The sequence below is a fragment of the Bos javanicus genome, chromosome 22, assembly GCF_032452875.1.
Source record: "Bos javanicus breed banteng chromosome 22, ARS-OSU_banteng_1.0, whole genome shotgun sequence".
NCBI lineage: Eukaryota > Metazoa > Chordata > Mammalia > Artiodactyla > Bovidae > Bos > Bos javanicus.
This window is the reverse complement of record NC_083889.1, coordinates 46,024,991-46,038,696: the sequence shown is the minus strand read 5'-3', so window position 1 is coordinate 46,038,696 and position 13,706 is coordinate 46,024,991. Positions and strand designations below refer to the sequence as shown.

At 42.6% G+C, this 13,706-nt stretch overlaps 1 protein-coding gene across 5 annotated transcripts in view; it reads left to right on the top strand.

Annotated features, from left to right (window-relative positions):
• The window catches only part of CACNA2D3 (calcium voltage-gated channel auxiliary subunit alpha2delta 3), a 903,838-nt gene that overhangs the window by 831,449 nt on the left and 58,683 nt on the right, over window positions 1-13,706 (top strand). For 4 of the 5 annotated variants that reach the window (XM_061396642.1, XM_061396641.1, XM_061396640.1 and 1 more), the window contains 3 exons: window positions 2,953-3,028; window positions 5,574-5,626; window positions 7,296-7,351. In XM_061396642.1, coding sequence (XP_061252626.1) covers window positions 2,953-3,028; window positions 5,574-5,626; window positions 7,296-7,351 — 185 coding nt within the window. Of the gene's footprint in view, window positions 1-2,952; window positions 3,029-5,573; window positions 5,627-6,085; window positions 6,297-7,295; window positions 7,352-13,706 lie in introns of those variants that run through there. The other variant, XM_061396644.1, reaches the window with a different exon arrangement.

Genomic DNA, 13,706 nt, shown 5'->3' with positions numbered 1-13,706 from the left:
AAGAAGATCCAACCAGTCCATTTTAAAGGAGATCAGCCCTGGGATTTCTTTGGAAGGAATGAGGCTAAAGCTGAAACTCCAGTACTTTGGCCACCTCATGCGAAGAGTTGACTTATTGGAAAAGACTCTGATGCTGGGAGGGATTGGGGGCAGGAGGAGAAGGGGATGACAGAGGATGAGATGGCTGGATGGCATCACCGACTCAATGGATGTGAGTCTGAGTGAACTCCGGGAGTTGGTGATGGACAGGGAGGCCTGGCATGCTGCAATTCATGGGGTTGCAAAGAGTCAGACACGACTGAGCGACTGAACTGAACTGAACTGAAGAGTCTAAAATCCAGCAAAACATAATCAGGCCTTCTGTTGTAAGACTCATAATGAGACTAGCATTGATGCATGGTGTATTTCAGTATCCTTCCACATGCCTGATTATTTAAACTCAGAGCATCTCTGGAAGTTTATTTATAAGTGAGAAAATAAAGCCTCAGAAGAAGGTGAGCAACCTGCTATGACTGCACCCTGGATAAACGGCAGAACCGAACTTTTAAGCCAAGGCCATACTTCATCCATGTCTGTAAGACACCAAGCACAGCCATGTTCCACTCAACCCATGCTGCCTTTCACCAGCTCGGATCCAGATTCCAGCTGCAGAGACAGAGTTGGGTAGTAGGAAAAGGATAAAGCTAATAATAGTTCTGGTCAAATCCTAGAAAACCCTTCCAGGGTCACCGGCAGAAATCCCCTGTTGAGGATGCAGACTGGCATGGTGGGCCAGTCAGGGGCCAATTAGCATTGTCCATTGTGGCCTATCGGAGAAGGCAATGGCACCCCACTCCAGTACTCTTGCCTGGAAAATCCCATGGACAGAGGAGCCTGGTAGGCTGCAGTCCATGGGGTCGCCAAGAGTCGGATACGACTGAGCGACTTCACTTTCACTTTTCACTTTCATGCATTGGAGAAGGAAATGGCAACCCACTCCAGTGTTCTTGCCTGGAGAATCCCAGGGTCGGGGGAGCCTGATGGGCTGCCATCTATGCGGTCACACAGAGTTGGACACGACTGAAGCGACTTAGCAGCAGCAGCAGCAGCAGCAGCAGCATTGTGGCCTATGGTTTATTCTGTGGCTGATGAGTATTTCTGTGAGAAGTTTATTCAGGGAGTTCCCCAGGCCAGATGCTTGGATGGTTCATGGGCTTCATTTCTTTCTCAATATACACTGATTCTGCTTGCATCTGCTGAGAGGGAAAAAGTCAGCGGACAGTCAGCAAGACTAAAAATGTCCTGAAGAGGAAGGGGCTTTGGAGGACTTGCCAGGAGATTGTGCAGCACAGGTACCCACTTTGGCTCTGCCGCCTATGGATGCCTGTGTGGTGCTTGTCAGGAACTGGTTTCCATCTCACTGTGGTCAGAGTGGCCAATTTTTTTCTGGGTGCGCATAGGTGCTCTTTGGTTAATCTGGGTGTGTAATCTCTCTAATTTATTTCTAAAGCAGGAAGCCTTCACATCACATTTTGCAGTTGATCTCTTCAATCTCAGTTGCGTCATCAACTATTCAAGATTCAGGCAATCAGATGATCATTCATGCATTCTACCTTTTAAGTCAGAATATTAATACCTTCTCCATGCTGGGTGCTGTGCTAGGTGTGAAACAGATCCAACTCCAGTCCTGTAGTATGGAACTTTTATTCTAGCATACGTTCCCAGCCCAACATTAAGTATGCTTCACATTAAGCACTGCCTGATTTCAGAAAGGGATTCCTGGAGGGAGAATTCCTTCCAGTTATTTAGAAGTTCATGTATTACAGTGTTAACGTGTCATCTGGCACCTGTTACATAACTCAGGTTGGACTTTAAGTGTGTCTCCTTTGGGATGCCAGGAATAGTGGGAAGAGGAACTGGGGGGAGGGATGAAATGCATGTGTGGGATGAAGTATTTGCTCCATCTTAAACCTCGTAACTGGCTACTGGAAATTGCCATTCTTTTTACTTTGTAAAAGTGTTAATAAGAAAATAAAATGTCTGGAAAAAAATTGAAAGTAAAATATCATTGCAACTGAATAAAGGTCATAACTGGAATAAGAGCTATATTTTTATCACCAAGGCAGGAAAAAACATCCATTTTCTTGTTTCATAAACTGTACTGTTTTCAAAAGTAAGGGTATATTCACTACTATGGGAATGAAAGGGAGGGGCGGGGTTCCAACCAAGAAGTCAGCTGGTTTTCAACAAACAGTCAAGGAGCTGGCCTTCTCTTGGTCTGAGCCTATTTCTTAGTGCCTAAACGAGACAGTGGATCCTGCCATTTCTTAACCCAAAGTGACCCTTCCCAGCTCTTCTCAACCTTGGAGACAGTCCGTGTGGGTTCCAGCAGAGGCCCAGGATTCAGTTTAAAACAGCGTATTCCTTTGGCGTATCCTTGTCCATGCAAGTCATCCTTGTTCAAGCCAAAATAACTGTTTTATCATGCTTTTGGGGAGGAGGGTTCTGCTCCCCTTTTCCATCCCGCTAATCACCTTTGTTCTCTTGGTCTTTAAGTTCCAAGTGTGACATGACTGTGTCTGTAGCCCTGGACTTTGCTGTGTCCCGTGCTTGTCACTCTTGTTTAGTCACTAAGTCGTGTCCAACTCTTTTGTGACCCCGTAGACTGTAGCCCACCAGGCTCCTCTTTCCGTGGGATTCTCCAGGCAAGAATACTGGAGTGGGTTGTCATTTCCTTCTCCAAGGGATCTTCCCAACCCAGGGATCAAACCCACGTCTCCTGTATCAGCAGATGGATTCCTTACCACTGAGCCATCTGGGAAACAACACCCTTGTTAGGCCTGCCTTGATTTGCGTTTCTCACTGTTGCCCTGGCTGGTGGTTAGTGACTCTTCACCTGCTGGTTGGTCCGCAGCACCATGTGGTTCTCACGTCTTCCCATTTAGTGAAGCTCCTTTCCCTTCTCTTCTATAGAATTACCCTTTATGACTATCAAGCCATGTGCAGGGCCAACAAGGAGAGCAGTGACGGCGCCCACGGTCTTCTGGATGTAAGTACAGTACAGTCACTCAGAAGACAGCTGTGTGTTTTTTCCTGTCTCTGTGTGTGCATATAGTTTTCCTTGGACCCATCAAGTTTATCTGTTTCAAAATAATGAATATTTAAATGTGCTTCCTGACTTCATCGATTAAGAAAAGTTATTTCTGTTAAATCCAAATCTGGTGATTTCCGGAATGACAAACAGCCCTGAAGCCTTTGATGGATTAATGCAGCAACCCCCCTTTTGATGGGTAGAAAAGGGGAGAAGTTTTGTCTATTCCTTATTCTCAAATAAAAGAGACTTTGGTTTGGTTCAATAGAAACCTTCTTTTTGGTTATAATAGAGCTGCTAGCCTGTGAACAAATTCACATTTTGATCAGATTCTCCACTCTAATTGTGTTGCTGCTTTTAACATTATTTTCCCTGAAGCTGATCCATCCATGGTGTCACAGTTGAGGATCCATCAACATAACTTTGTATCATTAGGAACTGGCTTTCGGATCACCAGAAATTAACTTAAAATTTACCCTTGGTTTAAAAATATAATTTGCAATGTGCAAGCAATGTAAGTTTGGCCACCAATAACTTGAAAACACAGAAAAAGCAGACATAGATACTTCTACATAGTCTGGCATATAGGTGTAAGTATAACCCTTACATGTTATCATTTTGTAAATTCCAAAAATCAACCTAAAATTTGGTTTGAAACACAAAATTTAAGAACCATTTTGGTTTTAAAATATAAATACACACCTTCTCATTTGCAGATGTAAGATCTTGCAAGGGGATTATTTAAAAACCAAATATTTAACACGGTTCTCCTAGACTAAAGGAGCAAGAAATGATTCTGAGCTGGGACATTTCTGAGAGGCAACTTGGAACTAAAAATGGGACGATTTGAAAAATAACCACTTTTTAGAATGAGAATCAACACATATTTCCTAACCCAAATTCCCTAACCTTAGCATAAGTATTTCCAGACTTAAAATGTTCCCAAGATATGTTTTTATCATTAGGCTTAAAAGCTCAATGGCTTTGCCCTTCTAAATGTTAATGTGCATTTAAAATTTTAATCCCATATTTATATAATCCCTTTGTTTACCCTGCATTGAGCCAGCATCTGACAGAGAATCCTTGAGTATCCTGCCCCTGTGCCTCCCCTTCCTCACTTCCAAAACATCCTTAATCCCTCTATTAATTCTCTCCTCCCACACTGAAATGTCACTACCCATCCCAGTGGGTACAAAGATCCAGAACTGTCCTATGGTCTGAAAGAGAGATGGTTATTTTTCAAGCCATAAGAAGTGTAATGGCAGAACCACAGGACTGCATGGCTGCATTTGGTTTTAGGAAATAGTTAATAATTCACATCCTTAGATGACCCTAATTCTGAAAGCCCTGTGGTTCCGGGAGTGATGAAGACACACTCAGTCAGAGTCAGAGATTCAGTCTGCCATCTGGGTGGGCTGGGAGTAACCCCCATGGACTGTTGTTCTGTGCATTTGCTTATTGGCTTGAATAGGGATGTTTTTAAAAATGTTCAGGGGTATATAAATTTGTTCTTGTTTTATTTGAAACTGGATAATCCTCCCATTCCTAGTTCTAGTCCTTATCAGCAAAATGCTTTGAAGGTAGGATTAAGCAGCCATCACATCAGAAACCAGGATTAGGCATTTCATTTCCCTGCTACCTAAAGGGAACCACAAAAGGTTCTGAGGCTTTTCTGGACCTGCAGCTTGGGGCCCGGGCTTTGCCAACGTCATTGCCTGTCTCTCAAGTCCACCCACCGCTCACATATCTGGCATACCTAGGTACAAAGAACTGACTGAGGGGGAGACCTGGTATTTTCCAGAATTCAGGAAATTGAATTATCCACATAGGAAATATCACAGGGTAAACAATCCCACTGCTTTTTTTAATTAAAATATTCTGAAATAAAGATTAGCCTGTCAATGCCTTCTTTTATAGAGTGAAGGGGATTTTCTGCAAGGATAAAATCACATGTTTATATGGTTATCATTTTTTTTCAAGTCCGAATATGTGAGTGTGAGAAAAGGCAGCTTAAATCCTACATAATTCATGGGCAGCATTAAAATCAAGTATGTGCAATTTTTGCTTATTTCAATGAATGACATACAGTGATGGAGAACAGGGAATCACCTTTCCAAAAGGCAGCCCTGAGAATTACCATTTGAAATTAGTTATATGATTCCTGCCGCTCAGCATTAGGCTGCGAAATATTAGCCCCCAGAGGGTAAAGGTTTAAGCATCGTTTGCTGAACTTCCTTTTTCCTCCCAGAGATAACCCCTGTATTAGATCATGTTTATTTGACTTGTAAATCACATCTTACCACAGGGGAGTTCAAAGTTTTAAAATGTTAGTTTTGGGATATAGTATCCAACCATTTTCGTCTTTAAGGGAGAGCTTCACTGTTTTTTGACATGATATGAATCTCTCTAGAAGAATAACATTGTCTTTATGTAAAGCCTTAGGTTAAACTACAAATTTTGTGTGTGATACATTGTTTTTAATGAACCGAATTCTTCTCTGCAGCCTTATAATGCCTTCCTTGCTGCAGTGAAATGGATAATGACAGAACTTGTCTTGTAAGTACAATTTGCTGCGTTTTTAAAAAAGCATTACTTTTCTGTGTTCTAAAGTGAATTGAGAGATTGTGCTTCATGCTTCCAATAACCATTAGATGATTCCTCACACTCTGTGATAAACTCACTGAACATCTCGAAATATTGAACGTAGAGTCCAAAAGATCATCTTTTAATAGGTGAATCGTGGTCACTGCTTATGCCCTTATGTCACTGTTTAGCAGACTAACAGCTTGCAGTACACAAACCAAATTTATTTATTGTGGTTACTGTTAAATTTAACATCGACGTCTGGCTGTTTTTAATGCAGCCTGGGTGGGCTGTGGTCAGAAGAACAAATTGCCAGGGCTGTCCACCGTGCTGCTTTGGATGTCTTGGCATGTGCAGGCGTGGGGGCCTGTGCAGTCATGGGTCAGGGGCTTTCTCAGGTGTGATTTAATTGTTTACCTTGTCAAATCACAGTCCTGCTGGATGCATCTGTGACTTAGGTCAAACTTGAAATGGCACAAAGATGAAAGGCTTGACTTCCAGATGAGATATTGGACACATTACAGAAACACTGTGTCACACAGAAGGAAGGAATTCCATGGACCAGCATGGAAACCAGATCATTCAAGCTGCACCAGACTCTCATTCTTATTTTCCCATTAAACTTCTAGTTCTGTGTGTTTAAGGCAGATTTCTTGTTATTTCACGAACAGACAATGTCTTATTTATTGCTTTAATGTAACCTGTATTAAGTATAACTTCACATGGAGAGTAAGTTCTTTGTGTATATAAGAGACAGAAAATACAGGCAATAGTGGGATTTTCATTGTGAGCTGTGAGTGATAGCAGCCATGAGCCTGAGAAGGAAATGACTAGATTTTGATCTATTTCCTTCCATTTGGTTTTACCTGGTAGCTCAGCTGGTAAAGAATCTGTCTACAATGTGGGAGACCTGGGTTTGATCCCTGGGTTGGGAAGATCCCCTGGAGAAGGAAATGGCAACCCACTCCAGTATTCTGCCATGAAGAATTCAATGGACTGTGTAGTCAATGGTATTGTAAAGAGTCAGACACGACTGAGCAACTTTCACTTTCATTGGCATTCTTTACTAGCAATTGAGAAATTATGATTTTTGTGAAGTTGCATTGGGACATAATTTCCTAAAAAGGAGTTTATTCCAATTGTCCTCACCACCTTGCCCTACACACACACACACACACACACACACGCACACACACACACACTCAAATACATGTGTGACAGTGTAAATTTTGAAAGTATCCTTTATACTGCAGATCATAGTCTAAGTAGAGACTATTCCGTTTGTATTTCTGAACCAAGGTAGGAGAAGCCCTTTGAATGTGGACTTTTTACTGTGGACTCAGACTATAATAAGAAAAAAAGTTTTCCCTATAAAGCATGATATTTCTCAAATGAATCCCTGAGTCTTAAGTGAACCTGATTTCAGGGTTTGGCTGGCAATGGTGATAAAACAGTCTTTTACAAGTAAGACAAAACCTAGTGAAAATTCAGTGGTAACTGAATGAACCATGTTGATATATCCAGATATCAGATGATGTTATTCTTTCAAATGAGGTGAGTGATGTTGAATAACACAGATTGTCACTCTTCCATTCAGGGTGTGGGTAACCAAGTAACCCTGGCTTTTCCATTCCCTGCTTAGGTTTCTGGTGGAATTTAACCTTTGCAGTTGGTGGCACTCAGATATGACAGCTAAAGGTAAGGAGCAGCTGTCTTCATTTTCCTTGTTCAGAGTGATGAGCCCGGGATCCACCAGCTACTTTTTACCAGGGATGTGCTCGCATACGACTACCCAGGACAAAGTGGTGATTTCTCCTTTCTGTTAGCGGAAGGCATCTTTTGTGCTGAGGGCAGTGCCGTTCAGGCTGACAGAAAGTCCACAGCTCATGTTGAATGTACACTTTGACCTGTTTTCTTAACTAAGGCTTTGAGGTCATACACTGCACAAGTGAATTCTTCAGAAGCTAGTGGGCAGTGCTGAAATCTAAAGGTCATAGACGCATCACCTTTCTCAGGCTGAATGAATGAACAATCATTACCTTTTTACTATTACCTTTCATAAAATATAAATCTGATCATATTATTTTCATTGCTGAAAAAGCCATCAATGATTCGATCAGTAACTAGTAGAAACTATTAGAGGCCTGAGTTTAGAGTTAGTTTAATATGGATATAAGTTCTGGCTCTGAGATTGGCCTTTGTCAAGTTAGCTGATCTCTTCAAGGCTCAGTTTCCCCACAGTAAGCTAAATAAAGAAAATAATAAATAAATAATATTTATCTCTTATTTATTGTTTGTGTGTATGTGTGTATTTAATGGTAAGCTAAATCATGGTGTATACTGAGTGTAGGACTGGAATATAGTAAGCCTACAAAAAGGTAGCTGTAATTAATTTATGATAATGGTGATGATGTTGACTTGTATAAAGAATGAAATATTGCCATTTACAGCAGTATGGATGGAACTAGAGAATATATTTAGTAAAGTAAGACAGAGAAAGACAAATACTGTATGACATCACTTATATGTGGAATCTAAAATTAATACAAATGAATCTATATACAAAACAGAAACAGAATATAGGAAACAAAGTTACAGTTACCAAAAAATGACAGTCCATTCACAGAAAGCCATAGGAAATAATTATAAAACTTAATAATATTTAGCAAGAAAAACAATATGCAAAATTGTATATGCCCCCCAAACCCCCAATGACTGGGGAGAAGGAGGATGTAGAATTAACTCGGATCAGCAGTCAGGGCACTGGGGAGTCAATAAACAGGGACCAAAATATGAATTAGGAAGAGAAGACCCTCAGATACCCCAAAGAAAATTTTACCTATAACATGAACCTGCTTTTTTTAAAATTGTAGATGGTTTGAAAAAGGAAGATGGGAAGGAACTTACCTAATGGGTACTTGTTATCTCTTTTCTAGTCACTTTTCTTACTTGGCTAGCATGTCCAGATTTTTACTATTAGGGGTGAAAAAAAGGTACCTGAAATTAAATGAGAGAAAAGGAAGGAAAATGATCAGTGGAGGCCAAGCGAGTGGATGGTAGTTGGTCAGACGGCTGCTGTTCCTGCGGCACCAGTGCCTTGGGACAGATCTCAGTCTTTCACAGTCATGCTTGGAGCCCTGTTTCACCTAGAGACGAAGCACCTGACTTCTGAGTCAGGCAGCCTTCCTCTGCCACTTGCGGGCTGTGCAGTTCTGGACAAGTTGCTTGGTCATTATGAGCTTTGGTTTCCTTGCTTGTCAACAGAGATAAGATGTGATATGGCTGTGAGCAATGGATTCAACCATGCATGATGCAAAGCCCACACGCAAGGTGTGGCACAGGGCAAGTCACCATGCGTGGGCGGTGGGGCTCCTGTGTTGGGAGCTGGTGTCCCTTTTGGCTTAAATGTCTGGCTCCTTCTGAGGAGTGTGCTCAGTGCTGGGGCATCAGGCTGGTGGTCTTCAGTGCTTCACTTTCTGGCGTTCCTCTCTTTCCTATTCATATCCACATGGCCTGCCCACCCTGCCCACCAGGCTTTTGTGGTGAGTGCCAACCTTCCTTGCCACTAACCCCAGTCTTACCTTGGTCGGCTTCCCTTCCCTGCTGCTACAGGCATCTGCCCTCACTCCTGTGCTGGTCCTTGACATGGACAGTTCGTTGTTGAGTTACTTCTGAGTGCCAGTCTCTGTGAACTAGGATATCTGCTTAGACCAGTAACTTTCAGCGTAGGGGTGATTTTGCCTCCCAGGGGTCATTGCAATGTCAAGACATTTTTGGTCACAACTGGGGATGGGAGAGAGCTACTGGCATCCAGTGAATAGAAGTCAGAGATGCCCATAAAACACTCTATTACACATGGGACAGCCCCTCACAACAAAGAATCATCTGACTCAGAATGTCCATAGTGCCACTATTGAGCAATCCTGATGTAGACTAAGGGGTGTAGGGTAGGAGAGATGAATTATGAAGGGGGGCACAATCTTTGCACTCAGAAACTCGTGGAGGTTCTCATTGTGAAATTTCACCTTTCTTCTCCCTTCTGTCTCCTCCAGCTTAGCTAAAATTTTAGCTGAGAGAAATGATGTAATGCTTCAGGTCTGTGTTTTCTGTCTTAGAAACTTTTTAAACAACTCTTAATAGGTAATTCCAAACTGTCTCACTCCACTGACAGACTGCACAAAGGCCTTGTCAGATGGTTAAATCATCTGCAAGTGCTGTGCCTGTATGTAGCACTTTTTCCCTTCCAGAGTGCCAGCACTGGGTTCTCTTCAGATCCCTTTTACACACCTGAGAGGTGGGGACTGCTGGAATGTGTCGTTGACCCTCTCCCAGGTACCTAAGTAAGGCAGCTAGGAGAAAATAAGCTCAACCGTAAACCAAAACCGGCCACCTCCGCTGGAGGGCGGCGGGAGACGCAGCTGGCCCTCTGTGAGTCCTGTGTGGAGCAGGCTGCCTCACGTGGATTGATTGTCTCATTCGGACCTGCAGCCCTCTGCTGGGCATGGCTATGACTTTTTCCATTTTATAGATAAAGAAGCTGATTCCGATGGTGAATGCTTTCACCCACAGAGCTGCTATCATCTGAATCTTTGTTAGATGTGGATGTGAATCTCAGACCCAGTATAAGCCGGGAAAAGTTCCAAGCACCATAACAATATTGCCTTGCGAGGTTTCTGCATTCTAAATTTACCCTTCTCTCACTGGATAAAGACCCTGAGCTGAGACATACATCTTTGTTTAGCTAAAAATGGAATCCATAATTACACTGTTTATCTGCTTCATTTCCTTAATGAAGGGGACTGTGGAAGGCCATTTCTGCTTGATTATCACAAAGGTATCATTTTGGCGAAGTTGCACAAAGAGAATGGAGCTTGCTGGCACCCGGTTATGAATGAGGGTGCATTCGCAGAGACAAAAGAAGAGGAAAGCTTTTCAAATGGCAACTCTATTCATTCCTGATTGTCTGCACATAATTACTGTGAACCCAAGTCAGTTATTCTCATCAGGGACATTTGTTGCTAAGGGAAAATTAAAGAAATCCAATTGTGTGGATGCTCCACTGGGTGCCTCGTTGTAAGTGAGTGATAGGTCCTGGCGGCTTCGGCCTGAGACGTCCAGTGTAATTGGGGTGAGAAGCAGACAGGGTGATGGCCAAGAGTGAAGGCTCCAGGATGTGACGAGGACGTGCATATGCATTTCGGCTTCAGAGCATACAATGGTGTGACAAGCAAGCATTTCACTTCATTTCTCTGAGTTTTAGTCTCTTCATTTGTAAAACAGGGTAGCAGCAGGGCCGTGCTCACCATGAGAGGGTGAGAATGCAATCTGTCAAAGGATCTAGTGTGGTGTTTGGCTTGTACTAGGCACTTAGTGGGACTTCCCAGGTGGCGCTAGTGGTAAAGAACCTGCCTGCTGATGCAGGAGATGTAAGAGACATGGGTTCGATCCCTGGGTTGGGAAGATCCCCTGGAGGAGGAAATGGCAACCCATTCTAGTATTCTTTCCTAGAGAATCCCTTGGACAGGGGAGCCTGGCGGGCTACTATCCATGGGGTCACAAAAAGTTGTTGAACACAACTGAAGCCACTTAGCACACAGCCACGCACGCACGCATGCAGGCGTTTAGTGAGTATTGGCTGCAAAGGTGGTTTTGCTGTTTAGGTAAATGATGATCATGATCAGTCACTTTCTATGGGGCTCAAGGCAGGCTGTGTCTACTTCCTGAACTTCAATTTTCTCTTCTGGGAAAAAAAAAAAAAAGAATCAGTCTAGCTGAGCTCCAACACCTTTGTAAGATGATGAGTTTTGAATGCCTGAGAGTTAAAACAGTACCCATCAGATGACTGGCAGCCTTAGTTATTGGTTTGAAATTCCATAAATAAACATTAAAAACTGGCAAATATATGTGATGTTTTCCTGTAGCACTCCAGACAAACAAACATCTTCATAATAAACCATACTATTTAGATTAAATGTGGCCATGGTTTTATATGATAATTCATGTGTGTCCCAAAAGCACCAAGCAACTTCCAGCCAATCTATAGTCTTACTTCAAATAAACTCAAGGGCTTATTACCACATCAGTATGGGTGACCTAGAGTTATGAAAGGAATAAGAATTTATCTCCAGAAAGGATCAGAGCCAAATGAGTCTCTCCACTGAGACATTTGGACTCTTTCCATTGTAACTGGGCCCAGACAATTAGAGATGGTGCAGTTATTAGGGTTATTTAAATCACGTGTGCTGCCTATTTCAGCCTGCCCCCCAGAGATCTTTCTTCCTTTCTCTCATTGGCCAAACTTCATACAGTAGTTAAATATATATGTGTGGGAACCAGATAGTCCAAGTTCAGATTTTGGCCCTGCCACATACTCACTGGATGAATTTAGGCAGTTCACTTCATCCTCTCCTCCATTCACTAATTTACAAAACAGAATGAACACTTTCTCCTATCTCATAGTCTGATTTGTTTAAATTTTGTAATGTAGTACTAGATAAAAATGTATAAAGTGGAATGACATCTGGCATATAGTAATTTCTTAATAAATTTAGCTGTTACCATCGTTATATGCCATCTGCATGCTTGCACTGTATTAATTTATAATCTGTGCTTTTATTTAATCTTTATTTCAGTAAGCTGACTTTTTGAAAATTAAATATTAAAATGCAGCTTCCCAAATTAAAAGTTAGTCCTGTTTGCTGTATGCTGCTGCTAAGTCACTTCAGTCGTGTCCGACTCTGTGCGACCCCATAGACGGCAGCCCACCAGGCTCCCCTGTCCCTGGGATTCTCCAGGCAAGAACACTGGAGTGGGTTGCCATTTCCTTCTCCACTGCATGAAAATGAAAAGTGAAAGGGAAGTCTCTCAGTCATGTCCGACCCTCAGTGACCCCATGGACTGCAGCCTTCCAGGCTCCTCCGTCCATGGGATTTTCCAGGCAACAGTACTGGAGTGGGGTGCCATTGCCTTCTCCGGTTTGCTGTATAATCAATTGTAAAAATAATAACCCTGAAAATAAACTGTATTATAGTTAGCTCTTCTGAGCTTCATGTTTGGCCTCCCTAGAATAAAGGAGAAAAAGAACAAATGAAAGAAAGAAAAAAAAAAAAAGGTAAAAACTGCCTAGCATCAAACAAAGTCATCTTCCTGACAAGAATCAAGGACATTGATAAAGAAATGGGAAGAGAATGATGTTCCAACCAACCACCTCTGTGTTGTTACTGATGCATGTGCGCCACCTGAAATCCCCTTGCCTTCCACTCAAGGCAGGCCATTTGCCATTAGGGGCAGAGAATCTGCCATTTCCTTTGTCTGTTTTATTTGCCTGAAAAACACCATTCAAAAGAATTGCTTATTTGCTCAGCAAGCATGTGAGGACACTTCCTGAGAGCTAGTACTGCAGGCTCAGGGGATGGGCGGTGTCTGGAACTTGGCCCTTTGCAGGTGCAATGGCTACCGGCATGGTACCCTCCCTGCTGTCAGGGTCAGGGAGGCATCCAGCCAGACAGTGGTGGCCCAGTAAGGCTGACAGTCAGGATTCAGTGAAATAGCATTCCCAGAAGAAGTGGTGGTGGCTGTAAGCGCGTACACTTAAGTAGCGCTGGCAGTGTACCAGCCACTTTCAATAGATGAAGTTGTTTCATCCCCAAACGACCCTTTGGACTTGGTTCTGTTCTTCCCATTTTGCAGAAAACATTACAGTGTGGAGAAGTTAAAAACCCACTTAGTGTCACACGGCAGCAGCAGAATTCACAACACCCAGAATTCGTGCTGTTAGCTACTCTGCAGTTAGCATGTAGAGTAACAGGAAGACGGTATGTAGGTAGTAACATGAAGGCGGGGAGAGAGGGGCAAAAATGTATGTGAAAAGACGCTTGTGTTCACTCTGTTCAGAGTTATGCATGCATCAGTCTATTCATTCCTCAGAACAGCCCTGGGAGTTAGTATGTGAATCACCACTTAATGTCAGTGACCAGTTCCTAAAATCACGATTGGCACAAAAAGCTGATTGAGTCTACTTCCTTTTGTTTTAAATAAGAAAAACTACAATGTA